Source organism: Fundulus heteroclitus, chromosome 3 (assembly GCF_011125445.2).
Source record: "Fundulus heteroclitus isolate FHET01 chromosome 3, MU-UCD_Fhet_4.1, whole genome shotgun sequence".
NCBI classification, from domain to species: Eukaryota; Metazoa; Chordata; class Actinopteri; order Cyprinodontiformes; family Fundulidae; genus Fundulus; species Fundulus heteroclitus.
The window spans coordinates 4639038-4657142 of NC_046363.1; the positions used below are offsets into that span (position 1 = coordinate 4639038).

Sequence of the window (18105 nt, forward strand, 5' to 3'; positions counted from 1 at the left end):
AATGTACAAACACATTTTCCCACATTTGTTCTTAAATCACCCGACTCACATGGATGCAAACATCTTTGAATTCTAGAGTATGATCATTTTCATTTCTGAAAAAGTATTATTTTCTTATGTTGAAAATGTGCTCCTTGCAGCTGTTACACCTGAATTTCACTTCTCTTGGATAAATTTTTTTTAAATTATATTCTAGTAGCGTGTTGGGTTTTCATAATTTTATATCCAAGAAGCTATAGCAGCAGTTTAGTCTGTTATGTTTGTTTTGTCATGGTATTGATAATACTACTGGCTCTGATTATATTTGCTCTATTTCTCTTCCAGTTGAAGCCACTAATAGAACTAGTACTGCCATTGCCTGTATTACTTTTCTTTCACATAGTACTCCTAGATCAGTGTTCCTTTTCTTTTTTTATGTATTCTCTGCCTTCTCAAACCTTGTCAATTGCGGCAGTTGGCCACTCAGTCAGGCAGACTGACAGGTTTTGGTTCTGCTGGAGGTTTTTTAGGGATTTTTTTCCAGTGAGAGATACTTTCTAACAATTACAAATTTTAAACTTAACTTCACTGCTTTTGTTTGATAACTAGTTTTTACATGGACTGTATATACGTATATGATTTGTGTTAGTTTTTTTTGTTAAATTTGATTTTTTTTTTGAAGCATCGTAAAATGACACTGCCTTTATTTTTAATCTCTATAATGATTACAGATCATTTATATTTTATATTTTAACTTTAAAGTCTCCGTTCCTGACATTGATGACGTAGTAACCACAGTAGTATCCACGCTCAGGTATCAGTAGGAGTGTTGCCTGTCTCATGTTTCCACGCCGAAGCAGTAGGGGGAGCTGTAAAAGTAACTAGATATTTAAATGTCATATCTGGTTATTTATGTGTTGTGCTCGATCAAATTTGTAAAGTCTGCAACCAATTAACATTGTTTTAAGTACTGGCTTCTGTTTCTGTTTCTGACAGTCAGACAGTTAAAAGAAGAAGAAGAACGCACGGTCCTTCTCAGATGTCCAGCGGAGCTACTTCCGCTTCCTGCGGAGCTCTGCTAGATACATGCAGACGGACCCGTCTCTCTCCTCCGGGCAGCTCTGCAGCCTGTGTACCTGTCTCCATCTGTCCTTCTGACAGCCTGGCCGGCCGGGACCAGCGGCAGACACGGTGAACGAGGGTCTCTGTGAGCGAACACGCCGGTGTTTCCCCTGTTTCCAGCGGCGTTCTCTTTTCTGCCGGTCGGGGCTCCGCACTGGAGAGCTGATGATGCCCGAGTGATTGTCCTCACACAGCCGCACGGACAGCACCGTCTCTGGGACCGGGACTGTTTGTGGGACTGCAGGTAAGAGCAGCCGCAGACACTCAGCTGGATAAATTCAGTGCTGCTGGCTCTCATCATAACGTCTTAAATATGTAAGTGTTGTTGAAGTACAGTTCTGCTCACCAGCCCATCATAAATCTGTAAAAAAGTCAACAAATAAATAAATGCGCCTGCTATTCCACTGGCATCGTCTCACAGTGATGTATTTAGAAAGAAAGTTAATGATCAGAATCATTAGGATGGTAGAGCACCCATATTTCTCCTTCCCCTACTCACCGTGAGGGGGATGGTAAGGAAAGGAAAAGCAGCTCCAAAGCTCACTGTTGGGGACCTGCAGCAAAGGCATCTTGGGGGTGACCACATCTCCATGACAACCATTAGACTAGTTACATGTCTTCTGGTTGACGAGGAGGGAGGCCAGGAAAAAGAAATTTTTTTTTCCCCAAACAACACATCGGATAATCAAATATTCTATATTTGATTAGCAGTTCAGCTGTCAGGCATCCACATGCTGCACATAGATAATAAGCAGTATACCCTTAATGCTAATGGTCAGAAAATGGGTTGAACAAAAGTGGAAGTCAGTGAGCGGTAGTGAACAGAAAACCCGGGTTGAACAAGCCTTTTCAGAGCATCCTGGTGACACACAGCTGTGGGGATGTTTCTGCAGTCAGATGGGCTCTGTGAGGAAGGTTCCTCTTTAACTAACATCTGTATGATGTTTGCTGCCTCGCATCTGAACCAAAACAATCATTCCCTACCACTTTTACAAGCATGGAGGAGCCGGTGGACTGGTACTGCGGTGCTGGCATGAAGCGCTACGCATAAAATGTGCTTCAGACATCTCCCTCTCATCATACCTTTCTAAATGATAACAGGAAAGGGCATAGATCATCCCTTTGGCTCATCTGTTGTCCTATCTCTGAAATCCAGCAGAAGTGCTCACAAGACTTTTTTTTTTTTAAATTAAGTCTCTTGCTGATGTGTACCTTTTTAAGGCATTGAAATTTTCTTGTGTTATTATAAGTCTCTAATGCCTGAAGCGAACATTTTTTTTTAAATAATGCATTCCTCTAGTCCTCCTATATCACTGTGGGTTAGGAGTTCAAACCCTCTGCTATTGACCTCTTTAATAATTCTCCTCAAATCTTTTAACGTCATAATTGACATACACAAGACTGTTATGAGCTGCTTTCAATTAGGATTTATCCCATTAGGGAATCTACATACTATGTGCGCAAAGAAAAATATAAAAAATAAATAAAAACCTGTTAGTCATAATTTTAAAAATGACATGCAAATTTTTTTTTTTTTTAAATTGTATTTGGAATAATGTGTTTAAAAGCCGCTGTGTTCATATTATCAACTCCTCTTTGTATAATGGGAAGCCGTATTCTAAACCTGCGTTTACATTTTTGTTGTCAAGTTTAAAATAAAATAAAAAAAGTCAAGCAGCATTGAGAATTTGAACATATGAGGTGCCTGCAGTGTAGTGAGTGAATGAGAATGACATTTCTGAGTTAAAAGCTGCCAGCAGGGTCGAACTGCGTTGTGCCTCAGCGCCTGTCACGTGGTTCCACATCTCAGCAATTGATGGTAACGTAAGCAAGCCTCTATGTTACTTGGAGTCAGTTCAGCCCTGGTAAGAAATCCGATCTTCCTGATGGAAGTTACAGTCACGTCCTGTCATTTTGGAAGATGACAGCGTCCCAGGAGCTTTATTTAAGCCTGCTTTATTTGAGAAACCCAGCGTAGAACAGCTTAAACATTGGTTAAAATGCAGAGGCCTTAAAATGAGTAGAAAGCGGTATTAGTAGAAAGGCAAGCGAGGCTGTCCTCTCCTCTCACAACGGATCAAACACGAGGAAGAAACCTGATGAATCATGCGTAGAATTACAGCTAATACTAATAATTACAGGTCTATCCTTTAATTATTATAGGGCTTACTGCAAAAATAGACTTAAAACAACTTATTTTTTAAAGCTGCTGTCATCAGACACTCGGATCCCATCTCACCTACTAACACACACACACACGATCATTGTGAGAGAAACAATCGACCGACCTGATCCATGAAAAAAAGCCGCAAACCACCACACTGTAATACAGATGGCACTAAAATAGTCAGGGAGGACAGGTGAGGTGGAGCTAACAGCTATTGTTGCGGTGTGTGATAACCAGAAAAAGGGATTCTGTCGGAAAAAAGCAACTTCGGGTTCCAAGACAAGTTTTGCGCAGACCGACTCGCGGGGGGGAGACGACAAGTTTTGTGCGGACCGACTCGCGGAGGGGGGGTGGTCGACAACCTTTGCGCGCAAGAGGATGGGTAGGCCGTATCCATGTGTTTTTTCCCTGTCATTCACTATACGCACGCGTGAAAGCAACAACAAAAAACCGTGTGTTAACGTCAAATAAACATGCAAGCATATCGACTTGGTTTTTCTTTTTTGTTTTTTTCTCTTTTTTTTTGGAATGTTGGCGAAGCGGTAGCGTGAGTTTGGCGACTCGGCCGCCTCGCCAAGATAGCGCTGCGGGAAACCCTGAGTATTGGCTCCTTACCACTGATGAAATATAGAGACCACATTTAGGTGTCTTTGGTCAGATTCATTAGTAAAGTCCTCGCGGTTACAAGATTGTATCCAACACTGACATTTCTCACTAATCTTTCAGGGTTAAATCAATTGATAAAACCTCCATATGCTCACAATCATTGTATCAAGAGTCACTCCGCCAGACACCAACTCAGTGGTGTTTTGTCCGTCCGTCCGTTTTCTTCCGCTTATCCGGGGTCGGGTCGCGGGGGTAGCAGCTTCAGTAGGGAGGCCCAGACGTCCCTCTCCCCAGCCACTTGGGCCAGCCCCTTTGGGGAATCCCAAGGCGTTCCCAGGCCAGCCGGGAGACATAGTCCCTCCAGCGTGTCCTGGGTCTTCCTCTGGGTCTCCTCCCGGTGGGACGTGCCCGGAACACCTCACCAGGGAGGCATCCGGGAGGCATCCTGACCAGATGCCCGAGCCACCTCAACTGGCTCTTTTCGACGTGGAGGAGCAGCGGCTCTATTCTGAGTCCTCCCTGGATGACTGAGCTCCTCATCCTATCTCTAAGGGAGAGCCCAGACACACTACGGAGAAAACTCATTTCGGCCGATTGTATCCGGGATCTCGACCCAAAGTTCGTGACCATAGATGAGGGTAGGAATGTAGATCGACCTGTAAGTTGAGAGCTTTGCCTTTTGGCTCAGCTCTCTCTTCACCACAACGGATCGGTACAGCGCCCACTTCACAGCAGATGCTGCACCAATCTGCCTGTCAATCCCCCGCTCCATCTTCCCCTCATTTGTGGACAAGAGCCCAAGATACTTGAACTCCTCCACTAGGGGCAGGACATCCTCCCCAACCCGGAGAAGGCACTCTACCCTTTTCCGGTTCAAGACCATGGTCTCGGATTTGGAGGCACTGATTTTCATCCTGGCCGCTTCGCACTCGGCTGTGAACCGCTCCAGTGAGAGCTGAAGATCATGCCCTGATGAAGCCAATAGGACCACGTCGTCCGCGAATAGCAGAGACGCAATCCTAAGGTCACCAAAACGGATCCCCTCAACACCTTGGCTGCGCCTAGAAATTCTGTCCATAAAAGTTATGAACAGAATCGGTGACTCCAGATCCACAAAGCACATGTAGACTGGTTGAGCAAACTCCCATGCCTCCTCCAGGATCCTGCTGAGGGTGTAGAGCTGGTCCAGTGTTCCACGGCCAGGACGAAAACCACACTGCTCTTCCTGAATCCGAGATTCGACTATCCGACGGACCCTCCTTTCCAGAACCTCTGAATAGACCTTACAAGGGAGGCTTCAGAGTGTGATTCCTCTGTAGTTGGAACACACCCTCCGGTCCCCCTTTTTAAATAGGGGGACCACCACCCCAGTCTGCCAATCCAGGGGAACTGCCCCCAATGTCCATGCAATGCTGCAGAGCCGCATTAACCAACACAGTCCCACAACATCCAGAGCCTTGTCACAATTATCTGTTATTCTGTGAAACATGTTCATCGGGAGACATGATCATTGAAAACCCAGATAAAATGTTGTGCGAACCTATTTATTTGAAAGTTCATTTAGTATAGTTATGCATCACCAGCACCAGCATGAATAACACTGCAGTTTTGAGTCCTTATGAAGTTGATCTATGATTAAAGTCTGATATGGAGTGAAGTTTGAGTTTAAAAGGAATCATGATGCAGTTTGGCTGCGATTCACCATGTTGCCATCTGTGTCGCCAATTTCCCACCTCTCCAATTTTTATTTCTTTTTTTAATAGACTCCAACTTTTGTGTGGAAAGTGGCGTTTGCACGTTTCAGGCCCCATTTTGTGTGTATGCAAGTGTTATAAATGAGACCCCAGATCTGTAATGTGAATTGTTAACAAGGGAAATAGCCAAAAAGCTATGAGGGCCCACACAACAAGTCCCCGGCCCCTCTGTAATGTGATACTGGCTCCGTGCCTGGTGGAAAGGCCTGGACGACTGAACACGCCTCACAGTTAGGTAAGCCTGGTAGTTGGCCTGGTCTGGAGAAGGTTAACTGCATAGAAGAAAGCTTTAGAAGGTGTGAATCTGCCACTGTTTCTACGAGACTGAACCAGGGATCCATTATTCCCAGCTCAATCCTTCATCAACAGCTCACAGAACAATGTGTGCCTTAAAACAGGCTTACAGTTCTAAAAATGTAGAGCCATCTGTCTCGTAGTCGTTGCTGATCAGCTCCCAGGTGGGATGTTGGCTCCTACACATGATGTTGTGCTCTCTAGAAAAACTAATAAGAGATCTTAATAGGAATATTGCCCTATCATCTAAAATACCCTAAATGATTGCATCTACCTGGAATTTATTTTCAGAAGCCTGCAGTGTTTATTTCAGCCTTCGGTTGGATTGGGTTTCTGTTTGGGGTTCAATTTGAGGGCCGATTAAGACGCTGTTGCTCAGACTGTGCTGCTTCAGAGAGTATTTAAGAATAATCAAACCAATACATGGCTCCACCCCCATGGCCTCTAACTTCCAGTCGCTTCCATTGAAAGCAGGAGACCAAGGGTGTCCAAACCTTTCGGCACATGAGTTAAAAGCGCTCGAGGGCTGAAAAATTAGTAAAAGACAAAAAAAGAATAATAGTGTATAAAAAAATGTTTACCTCTACAAAACATGATAATTTAAATAAACAAATTAGTCTGATGTTCTGCAGGAAAAGGGTTTTGTAAATAATTGTAGAACCAAAGGTCATTTGCCTTAATAAAATTTGATCATCCAGTTTGCAAATTATTTAGGGATGGATTGTAGAAACTCTGAATTCTTCTTGGTCTAGTTACCTATATAAGACCAGGATTTGGGTCAGTATTTCTTTGAAAACATTGCTTTGTTTAGTCAATTTGAATTAATACATTTAAAGCAGATTTGAATGCACCATAGTCTGCATTTGAGTAAAATTCATTGAATAGATGTCGTATTTACTTGGACATTAAAGAGCATGTAAAAATGTGGTTAATTAAAGACAAATGCTTCCCGTTGTACCTAACATTTAGAATTTTAAGATTTTAAAATGTCTAATAATTTTGTCCTAATTTAAAAATAAAAAGTTTCCATCTGCACTAGTCACTTGAGCTAACGAGACAAATCTTGAAAATTTACCAACACCAAAATGTATTTTAATAACCAATGTAATTTTGCCCATGTTGGTATTCATCAATTTTTTATATATAAAATGAAAAGAACATTTTTTAAACCTGGCATCAATGATGAAATCTGTTCCTGGGTTTCTACAGGTTTTTAGTGTGACAATCCCAGACAGATTGTGTCCCCTGAATTACACCTGTAGCACATGGAGAAACTGTAAATACTGACAAACGTGAACATATGTCTGGTTCCAGATGGGAGTACAGCGTAACATAAGCATGCAGTACCCACGCTGTCTGCAGCTGGTAGGCTGCTGAGCAGCAGATGATTCCTCATAACCTCTGCTCTGCTGCCCTACACATCTGAGCAGGGTTTAAATCTTTCTGTATCTTCAGAAAGCCTGAATCTTGCATACGGCTTAAATGCTTTAGTAAAGACGTATCTTGTTTTGGTACTATACATCTGTGTGCTGCGTTTTTTGATGTCTGGCTTCCTCGTTTTATTCATTTTTTTCCTTTGTCACTTAAATGTGGACATTCTGCAAAAAACCCACGTCAGCCTATGTACCCTGAGGGAGAAGAGACGATACAAAGATGTGGTCAGTTCTGTTCATTCATCTGTTGAGCATATATTTTCTCTAACAATGTCTGTAGGAAAACAGAATGCAGCGTGGGTTTAAATCTTGTTGGTAATTAGTCGTACTTTCAAAAAAAAAAAAAAAAAAAAAGATGACGTGTGTTGTGTCAAATATAGACCATTGGTCTTTTCTAGCAGTATTCAGGCAGCCAGCGTTTTTATCCTCCATCCTGTTGGACCCGATTCTAAGGCTTTAACGCTCTGTCCGAACATGAAGGAGAAGCAGATGCAAAGCGAGAGAACAGGAGCAAGGCATGTCTTGGTACAACCAAGTAATGGCTGCTGGGCCATTCATTCTCCCCGTCGCCACATTGAGCTTCAGGCAATTTGAGCCAAGCTGACAGGCCACATTCAGGTCCAGAAATAAAAATGACAACAAATAAAGACACGCCGTCATGTTTAGTAGAGCTTCCAAAAGGAAGGGGAACACAGGTCGAGGCTCAAGTGAAGCACTTAGCTCTGCTTTAATCGCTCTTTTAATAAAGCTTTGGTGCGTTCCCAGCGCTAATTTTAAAATGCAATCCATGGGGTTGGAGTGTAGAGAAAAAGAATCAGGTTACTCCAAAGAGGGTTGGCTGGACAGAGTGATGAACACCTTGGATGTGTGTGCAGCTACTCTTCTCCCACAGGACCTTCAACTGCTACTTTCCAGGATTCTCATTAAAATGCATCAGAGCCTCCAGACTGCCAGCACCACCCTTACCACATCATCAGAGCACTTATCTCCACCACAGGGAGGCCTGCTACGGTAACGCTGGAGGAGAAACAAGCAGCTCCCAGATTATAGCCCCACAACACAACCACCAACCCCCCCCAACCCCCCCCCCCCCCCCCCCCCCCCCCCCCCATTATGGATCAATGTGCCTTTTGCCCTGTGCTTAAAATGCATGTTCTGGGATTCCTGATCCATGATCCATGGCAATGCAAAAGACATGAGGCAGACTTTCTGCTGCAATCCTCATGCTGCCTTTCCGCATCCATTCAGTACTTTACATGCTAGCACAGTTCTTGGCCCAACTTTACATGTTATCTGTGTCAGATCAGCATTCATATTCACAAAGATTCTCAGAGTCCTCTCAGAGAGCTCCTATCTTAGCCTAAACATTCCTACCTAGGTGTCTTAGCTTCAGAGGGATTCAGATCGATGCTGAGGGCGACTGAGTAAGGAGACGACAAAAATCTTTATCTTTAGTGAGGTTGCTGGGCTCTTTCAAGAGCTGTGATTGGTTGATAGCACAAGAAATAAACACACAAATGCGCTCCTAGTGATCAGAGGAGAGAAATTAACAGATTAAACTGGATGAAGAAATGTGTGACATGATGCTAAACCTTAACAAAAATTAATTGTCACTCTTGATACACTTGATATTATTGCGCACACACCTGTCAGCATTGTACTGGGATCGTCTGCTTGTATGAAGCGTCTGTATTTGGCAAAATGACTGACATAAAAATGGAGATAAACAGGTGGTGAAAACCGAATTGGACACCAGTGCTGCTCAGTGCACAGCTCACAGCACTGGGATGAGAATAAAGGAGAGTTGAAAGGTAAAATGGTCCCTGGATCACGGCGCAAATAACACGGACTCTTGAATCGTTTTGCCCCAGATCAATGCAACGTTTTCTCTGCGCGTCTTGGTGCTTTTAGGCAATCGAAAGCGAGGAGATGGCATCACACAGATGAACTTCTAGATGGCCATTTAGGCTACTGCCGTTATCATGCAATACAGAAAATACATTCTCACCGCTTTTATATATGTTCTTTGTAAATTGCTAAACTTTTTATTCTTGATTATTTCCTATTATTTATTTACCTCAATAAAATAATTTTTGCTAGAGCCATGCCTTTAACCCTTCGGGGCGCTGGAACGAATTAATTTAACTCTATGGGGATGATAAAGTTTATAGTATCTACGTATTAATAATTGTATGATTGCTATGGAAGTTTGTGTTCATTTCCTCCACTGTTTAGGTGGCGGATCAGCCAATCGGCTCTTTGTCTTTCCTCCCTCTTTCCTATAAGACACTCTTAGGCTTGCTAAAAGTCTTCCTCACTACTCCTAACATTTTTCCACTTTAGGAGCCCTTTTAAGGCCTAAGATGCTTTGTGAATAACATTTACATTGTCAAGGTAAAATTCTAAGAAAAATCATAGAATTCGGGAAATTCTAAGATTTTATTTTTTTTTTTTGCAAAATTACTATTAGTAAGAGCTACTTTTAGTCTTAGGATTCTTTGTGAATACTGGCACAGGTCTCACTACGCTCCAAAGACTCCTCCTTCTGAAGCTGTCTTCACTTTGTATCATATCACTGTCACACTCTGTCACACTCACATTGTATAACTGTTTTTCAAAACGTTCCTAGTTTTAGAGTCACTTTGCGCTGATACACCTTCGTTTACCCCCTGGGAGATATTAAAGGTCCTGGTCTAGCAAACTCTATTTCCTACAAAATAAATTTAACTACTTTATTTCTAACCATGTAATTGAAATATTACACCTTAAGGTTATTGTTGAGCAAGTAAAAAAACAAAAATCATAAATATTTTGTTATTTTCAGCTAAAACAAATTCTAAAATGGTACAAAAATGTTTAATCCCATGTTTGGATACCATGGCTGTAAAACAACTGGTATGTAGTACTGAGTAATTATTTCTCTTCTTTGAGAAATATTCTAATATTTCAATACATGCTCAATGGACTTAATTATTATAGAGCTTTTCTAGTCATGACCACTCAAAGCACTTTACACTAGAGCCACAATCACAAGTCATACTCACTAACATGCACGCATTCATGCACCATGCACAGATAGGTAGACAACCTTGGGATAAATGCCCTAAATCGACATATGACAGGAGGTAGCTGAAATGAAGCTGACAACATCTGGATTACAAGACAACCCCTACCTATTGTACCAACTGCTTGCAGAAAATGTTTGGGCTGCCGGTAGCTACACCCAGTTAAATATTCAGGTTGACAATCGAGATGTGAATCTTTTTTCTTTGCTGCATTTTAGTGTGTTTGGATTGTGCGTGTGTTTACACTCATTCTGAACTGAAAAGGTGACATTGTTGCCAGTAACATCCTACTCGCATGAATGTCAAAAATAGCCCAGGGACTGTGACGGGCTCCTGCAGAATGGAAACAGTAGAGGAGAGTGGAGTAGAAGCACTGGGAGAGACTACAGCAGCAAGGGTGCAAAAAGGCAAAATGTGATAGACAGCAACGAGCAGAATGATTCAGTCTATGTGATAAAGGGATATTTATCATTCATTCATTCAGTGCTTAGTGTATTGATATAGATCTTGTCCGATATAACCTTTCAGTGTGTGTTCAGACTCTTGCCATAGTTTAGTTTAAGCCCCCCCCCCCCTGTAGTTTAATTTATCATTATTATTAGTGGATGCATGACACTGAGTGGAGTAGAATAATTTTATGTAAGTCGGTTTAGCTAATTAAGCTAGCAGTCCTAGGGATATTTAGCATGCCAGTTGCCTCGTGTGTGCAGGCAGCTGCTGGCCATTAGCTGTTCCTTTGATTTGACATCTCTGAATGACTCACTTGTTCTTTCCGGATGCAGATGAGGAGAGCTGAGATCAATGTTCTTTCTCTGTGCCTTCTCAGTATGATTTGTCCTGACACATCAGGGTGGATGACAGTGAATGCAAGGTTAGGAGACTTTGTTTGCTAAAGTAAATGGACACAATTCCTAAAGGTGAGAGCTGTGTTCGCCTGATGTATGTCTGGATGGATCCAGTCCTCCTGGAATATGGTCTGTGTATTAATTTGTTGGTTCTCGTTATTGCAAATGTGTACTATCTCCATTATTATTTTGATAATTGCATTAACTAATTCAGAATATTTGGTGACAATTTAATTTGGACTTCTCTTTATACTCTCCACTAGGTGTCGCTTCGCCCAATCAGCTCAGAGAGTCTTGCTGAAATTCCCTATTTTCCCCAAACTGATTCCAACGGAGTGGTCTCATATAGATAATGTGTAGAACTAGAGTGCTACACATTATCAATCTGGCTGGCCAGGTTATTGGCTCCTGTGGTTATGGCCACATTTAGAAGCTACAGGAGGCCCCCTCTTTTTGGGAGGAACATTGAGATCGGTTGTAATGCAAATTGGGTGGCAGGTGAGGGTGTGCTAATCCCTGATGGCATAAACTGACTTTAGGGATGTAGAATGCCACCTCATTGGGGGTAAGAAGTCCAGCTCTGTAACCCAGCTCCTGAAGAGGTGCTGGGCTCTCTCCTACTCAAGAGTTGCTCAGAGTTACTCAAGAGACGTCAGTCCAGGGTGGGGATGACTACACGCCCCGGCTGAATACCTTGATTTTGGAATTTCTCCCCATGATTAGGGAAAGGGTACATTCCATGCGACTTCAATTAGCAAAAGAGAAGGTTCTGACTGTTATAGGTGCCTATGCACCAAACAGCAGTTCAGATTACCCGGCCTTCCTGGAGTACCTGGATGTATCCTGGAAGGGGTGCCATCTGGGGAGTCAGTGGTGCTCCTGGGGGACCTTCATGCCTATGTGGGCAATAATAATGTTACCTGGAGGAGTGTGATCGAGAAGAATGGCCTCCCTTATCTGAACCTGAACAGTGTTGTGGTGCTGAACTTAGGTGCAAGGCATAGGATGTCCATAACAAACACCATGCTCACGCACAAGGTGGTCCTACTTATATTTGGTATCAAGCCATCTTGTGCCAAAGGTCAATGATCGATTTTGTAACTGTGTCCTCAGACCTGCTGGATTACTCCTTGGACACTCCAGTGAAGAGAGGGGCAGGGCTTTCAACCAATCACCACTTCATAGTAAATTAAATCCAGTGGCAGGCTGCCTGACACATCTGGTAAACCCAAATGAGTGGTGAGAGTGAACTGGGAACGTCTGACCGAAGACCCTGTCCGAATGATTTTCAATTCACATCTCCAGGAAAAATTCTCTCATCTCCTGTCGGAGGTTGGGGGCATGGAATTGGAATAGACCCTGTTCAGGACCTCCATTACTGAGGCAGCTTCCAGGAGCTGTGGCCTGAAGGTTGTCAGTGCCTGTCGTGGCAGCAACCAGGGGACCTGCTGGTGGACACCACTGGTGATGGAAGCCGTCAAGCTGAAGAAGGAGGCCTTTAGGGTTCGGTTGTCCTTGAGGATTCCTGATGTAGCGGACAGGTACTGGACTGGGCACCCAGAAGGACAGCAGCTTCTGTGGTTGCAGAAACTAAAACTCAGGCATGGGAGGAATTTGGAGAGCCTGTGAAGAGAGCCTTTTGGTTGGCCTTAAGGAAGCTTTGGAAAACTGTTCAACTGTTATGGTTCCAACCATTGTTCAAGCTGTGGTGTTTGTTAAAATATGATATATTAATCCACTAAATAAATTAATACATGTCCTTAAATTAAAGGTTGTACTCTTCTACACTGTTCATAATGATGCTGCTGCAATAAGATGGGATTTTTTCCCCACAGTTTTGTAATGCGGTTGCCAGTCATTTACCTGCATCTTTATAACTCTAAATCCTGCTCTTCCTCTCTCTTTTTCAGGTAATTAATGTTTCCTTGCCTCCGTCCGAAGTTGGAGGCCAGTTGGAGTTGGGCGGCGTGTCCTCAGCAGCTGCAGTGATGCGGGCTTCTGTGGCAGGCTGCAGGATGAGCTTGGGCGCACTCCTTAACGGGCTGCTGGTCTCAGTGGTTGCAGCTCTGCTTTGGAAGTACTCTAAGCTGAGCGAGCATGTTGCCTTGCTGGAAGAGGAGCTGCATATGACCCAGCAGTCCCAGGAGCTCTCTCAGGCCCGCATCGACTACCACGTCGCCCTGCAGGCTCTCCAGCAACATGGCACCCGCATGGTATGCACTGGCAAGATGCATACTGACCGCATCTGCCGCTTTGACTATCTGTGCTACTCTTCCGAGGCAGAGGAGTTTGTGTTTTTTCACTCCAACTCTTCGGTCATGCTGCCTAATCTGGGATCCAGGCGCTTTCAACCTGCCCTGCTGGATTTGTCCTCGGTAGAGGATCACAACACCCAGTATTTTAACTTTTTGGAACTCCCCGCAGCAGCTTTAAAATTCATGCCCAAACCCGTGTTTGTACCAGATGTGACTCTGATCCTCAACAGATTTAATCCGGATAACCTCATGCACGTGTTCCACGATGACCTCCTTCCAGCCTTCTTTACTATGAGGCAGTATTCAGACTTGGACGATGAGGCGCGTCTTGTGTTTATGGAAGGCTGGGCCGAAGGGCCACACTTTGACCTTTATCGACTTCTCAGCAGCAAGCAGCCACTTCTCAAAGAACAGTTGAGGAACTTTGGAAAGCTAATGTGTTTTACTAAATCTTATGTTGGTTTGTCCAAAATGACCACCTGGTACCAGTATGGGTTTGTCCAGCCACAGGGACCCAAAGCCAACATTTTGGTTTCAGGAAATGAGATCAGACATTTTGCCAGTGCTTTGATGGGCAAAATGAACATAACAAGGATGGAGGAGGCAGAGAAGGATGGAGGAAGTTCCGAGCAAGAGAGGGACAGAGACAAGAAGGATGAATACATTGCTGTGTTTAGTCGCTCAACAACAAGGTTAATACTGAATGAAGCAGAGCTGATAATGGCCTTAGCCCAGGAGTTCCAGATGAGAGTGGTTACACTATCCCTGGAGGAACAGTCTTTTCCCAGTATCATCCAGGTGATCAGCGCTGCTTCTATGTTAGTGAGCATGCATGGAGCTCAGCTTATCACCTCAATGTTCCTCCCCAGAGGTGCAACAGTGGTAGAGCTATTCCCCTTCGCTGTGAACCCAGAGCAGTATACTCCGTATAAAACCCTCGCCTCCCTTCCAGGCATGGATCTTCACTACATCTGTTGGAGGAACTCTATTGAAGAAAACACTGTCACCCATCCGGACAGACCGTGGGAACAAGGTGGCATTGCCCACTTAGAAAAAGAGGAGCAGCAGCGCATCCTGGCGAGTACAGACGTTCCCAGGCACCTGTGCTGCCGTAACCCAGAGTGGCTTTTCCGAATCTACCAGGATACTTTAGTAGATATTCCATCGTTCCTTATGGTTCTCAAAGACGGCATGAAGAGTAAGCCAGCCCTGAAGAAAACAAAGATAACCAGCACGGTCCACCCTGGCCGCGTCAGAGAAGCCCACTGTCAGACATCAGTACAAAACCCCAACGAGGCCAAACTCACAGTGTCTTGGCAGATCCCGTGGAATCTGAAGTACCTGAAGGTGAGAGAGGTCAAGTACGAGGTGTGGATCCAGGAGCAGGGAGAAAACACCTACATGCCTTATATCCTTCCTCAACAGAACTACACTTTCTCTGAGAACATAAAGCCCTTCACTACCTACCTAGTTTGGGTGAGATGTATCTTCAACAAGAACCTCTTGGGCCCGTTTGCGGACGTACTAACATGTCGGACCTAATAGACACGGGGTCTCACTATTGCTTTCTTATCACCTCACTGGAATGGACTTCTAGGTTACATTTTGACCAGTCTTGGAAGATAAATGGGGTTAAACAGATCTTTGCAGTTTCAGGGCAGACATAGCCAACACAGAGGCAGCCAGGAGTACTGAGTGGCTCCTGAGGGACTGCTAAAGATGGACAAGAGCGACTCCTCTACCACTGGGTGATGAGGGCTTTAAAGATTATTTCTTACTCTTTCAAATGCATTCTCTACTGATACTAAAATAACTTAAGTGAGCAGAAGTATTTATGAGAAAAATATTATGAGATTTTAGGATTAGTTTAACCACTGGATTCTACCATATTGGAGTATGCAATGTAGCTTCTGTGCTGTAGGTGCGAGAGATTAGAGATCAGTAAGGTGTTAACATTTTTCTGACTTGTCTTATGCGTGTGTGCAACTAGCAAGCTTCACCTCCCAATTATCCGATTCCACAAATGTTTTGTTACACAACCCATCCACAATCATAGATGCTTATTCTAGAAAATTAGACTGACTCCCAAGATGTCTATTTTTATTCCTACTATGTTTATCTTTTTACATTGTTCTTTCTTTTATCAGCCTAATTGTTTGGAAATTCTCAGTAGATCCCTCTAAAAGGAATCAGAGCCTACTGTTAGGTTTATTATACTTTATTAATAATTTACTTTAATGTGGAAAACTTTTTACCTTACAGACTTTAGTTTCTGTCTTTTTATGTAATTTAAATGTTTTAGATCATCAGATAAATGTAACAAGAGTAAATTCAAAATGTTTGCAAAGGAAGATTTTAAAGGGGACATATCATGCAAAATTTCCTTTTTTAGCCCTGAAATACATTTTGTTGTGTACTTGGAGTACTTGGCTGAATGAGGTGGAGTTGAACGTTCTGCGACCTGGGGAGGGGTGGGTTGTGAAGTTCTTTCTTTACATTTAAAGAGACAGCACCAAAATGACTAGCTCTCAGACGCATCTTAGAACAGGGATGAAAAGGGGAATATGGGGGTAAATTAATGAGGAACTCAGACCAAAGCATTGCAGTTCCCCTTTCTAAAGACCACAACAGAATGATTTAAATGTGAAAAGAAAGGACTGAAAAGCATGATGTGTCCCCTTCAAGTTCTATCCAAACCAACCTGGCCCTATGTGGACAACTAATTAACCCCTAAACCTAATAACTGATTGTTCTGATTGCATTAATATATAATTCTGGCTTGGATATCACCAATTCACTGCTATAAATAGGGAAGTGCGCACAGAGGCTCCATTGCTGTGCATTGAGTCATATAATAAACCATGCTCTTCTGACGTAGAATGAGAATATCCAATTTTTATAAAATATAGCTAAAATTAAAGCTGAGAACATTGCCAAAAAATGATCATACACAGAAATATGTCCTCTCTCTAACCATAAATCCAGGACATTTCCCAATGCTTCCGAGGCATCCAGCCTGCAGGTCCTTCTTACTATAGTGTAACAGACTGTATTGTGTTCAGTAAATCTGTGCATGTTTGTCTATAATTTTGGGATGGTAAATCTCCCTCCAGGATGCCGTATTGTAGACAGTAAGTGCCAGAGATTGGGGGGAGTTCCCTACAGAGCATATCTAGCCACTCAGAAGCCAGGCTCTGAGTCCATTCTCCTTTCATCTTATGTGGCGCTGTTAAGCAAACCGAGGAATCTCTTACAGTAGCAGCACTTTACAATGGTTTGGTTCGCATCCAGTTTGATTTAAAAAAAAAAAAAAAAAAAAACATGCAGTTTGTGCGGCTCACTCCAGTTTCTGCCTCGCTGAAGCTACCAGACTGAAGATGGACACCCGTCGCCCCCCTGTTCAGGAATACTATCTTAAAAATTGTTCAGTGTTAAAATGTCCATCAATTCATATTGTGTGAACCATAAACACCATAAAAATTACTATATATGAATATTGAATTCCTTGTACTATTTCATTAACCGTTTTTCAAGCAGATAAAATGTTTTGTTTTAATATTTCAAACATTTCTACCCCTCATGCAATCGCTTATTTTCTCTAGAATACTATCTCAATTTGCATTTCATGTCAATTTTATCTCAATTACACTTAAGTTAATCTGTCAAAGCAACAGGTCACTCTACTAATAAAACTTTACTACCCTTTAAAAAGAGCCAGTTCTGTGTACTTCTGACGCTGCTTCTGCAGCAGCCCTGACTCAGGACATAGCAATGGCGCCTGTGTGTCATGCGGTAGTCACGTGATGTCCAAGCTAGTAATAAATATCTATGGCGGCAACAACTGCCATCCAGTGTTTGATTACTGCTAATTAATGTTTCCGTCACTGTGATGAACCTTGGTCCATTCTGATTTGCAGAATTCTTCTAATTTAGCCACTATGAAGGGCTTTCCAGCATAAATGGCGCCACACCAGTGTTTCTGTTGTATATTAGCCCAGACTTTAACTTGGCCACTCAAAAACTTTTAAAAGACGTTCAGAGGTAGACTTGCCGATGTGTTTCAGATCATAGTTCTGCAGCATATGCCAAATGCACTTGAGCTTAAGATCACACACTGATGGCTGTACCTTCTCCTTTAGGATTTTTTTGTAAGAGAGCAGAATTAATTGTTCCATAATTTAGACTAAATCATCCAGGGTCTGAGGCAGTAAACCAGCCCCAGACATCACACTACCACTCCATGTTTGAATGTCATTGTGATGTTTTTTTTTTTTTTAGAGTAAATTAGAAATATCCTTTATTGTCCCAAAGTGGGAAAGTTAAGGTGGACGAGCTGTAAAGTGAAAGGCAAATGGAAGCATTCAGACATGCAAAAGGATAGAAATGATTAAAAAAAATAAATAAGAAAGAAGTACAATAGTTATATTAAAAATTGTGTACTCAGATTCATAAAATTGTGCATCTCAGTATGAGCATTAAAAAAAGTTCAAAATGTGGGGGAAAAACTGGGAAACCAATATGGATGTAAACATTTAATGAGGTTGATGGGAGCAGTGATGGTTCTAAAGTCTAGCAGCACACCACC

General features: G+C 42.8%; 1 protein-coding gene across 1 annotated transcript; it reads left to right on the forward strand.

Moving 5' to 3' along the window:
• The first annotated feature begins 1062 nt into the window (after positions 1 to 1062).
• pomgnt2 (protein O-linked mannose N-acetylglucosaminyltransferase 2 (beta 1,4-)) lies at positions 1063 to 17805 on the forward strand. Its single transcript, XM_012881877.3, has 2 exons — positions 1063 to 1345; positions 13176 to 17805. Exon 2 carries the CDS (start codon positions 13254 to 13256, stop codon positions 15060 to 15062), a length of 1809 nt encoding a protein of 602 aa, XP_012737331.2. The 5' UTR covers positions 1063 to 1345; positions 13176 to 13253; the 3' UTR covers positions 15063 to 17805.
• Positions 17806 to 18105: the final 300 nt, after the last annotated feature.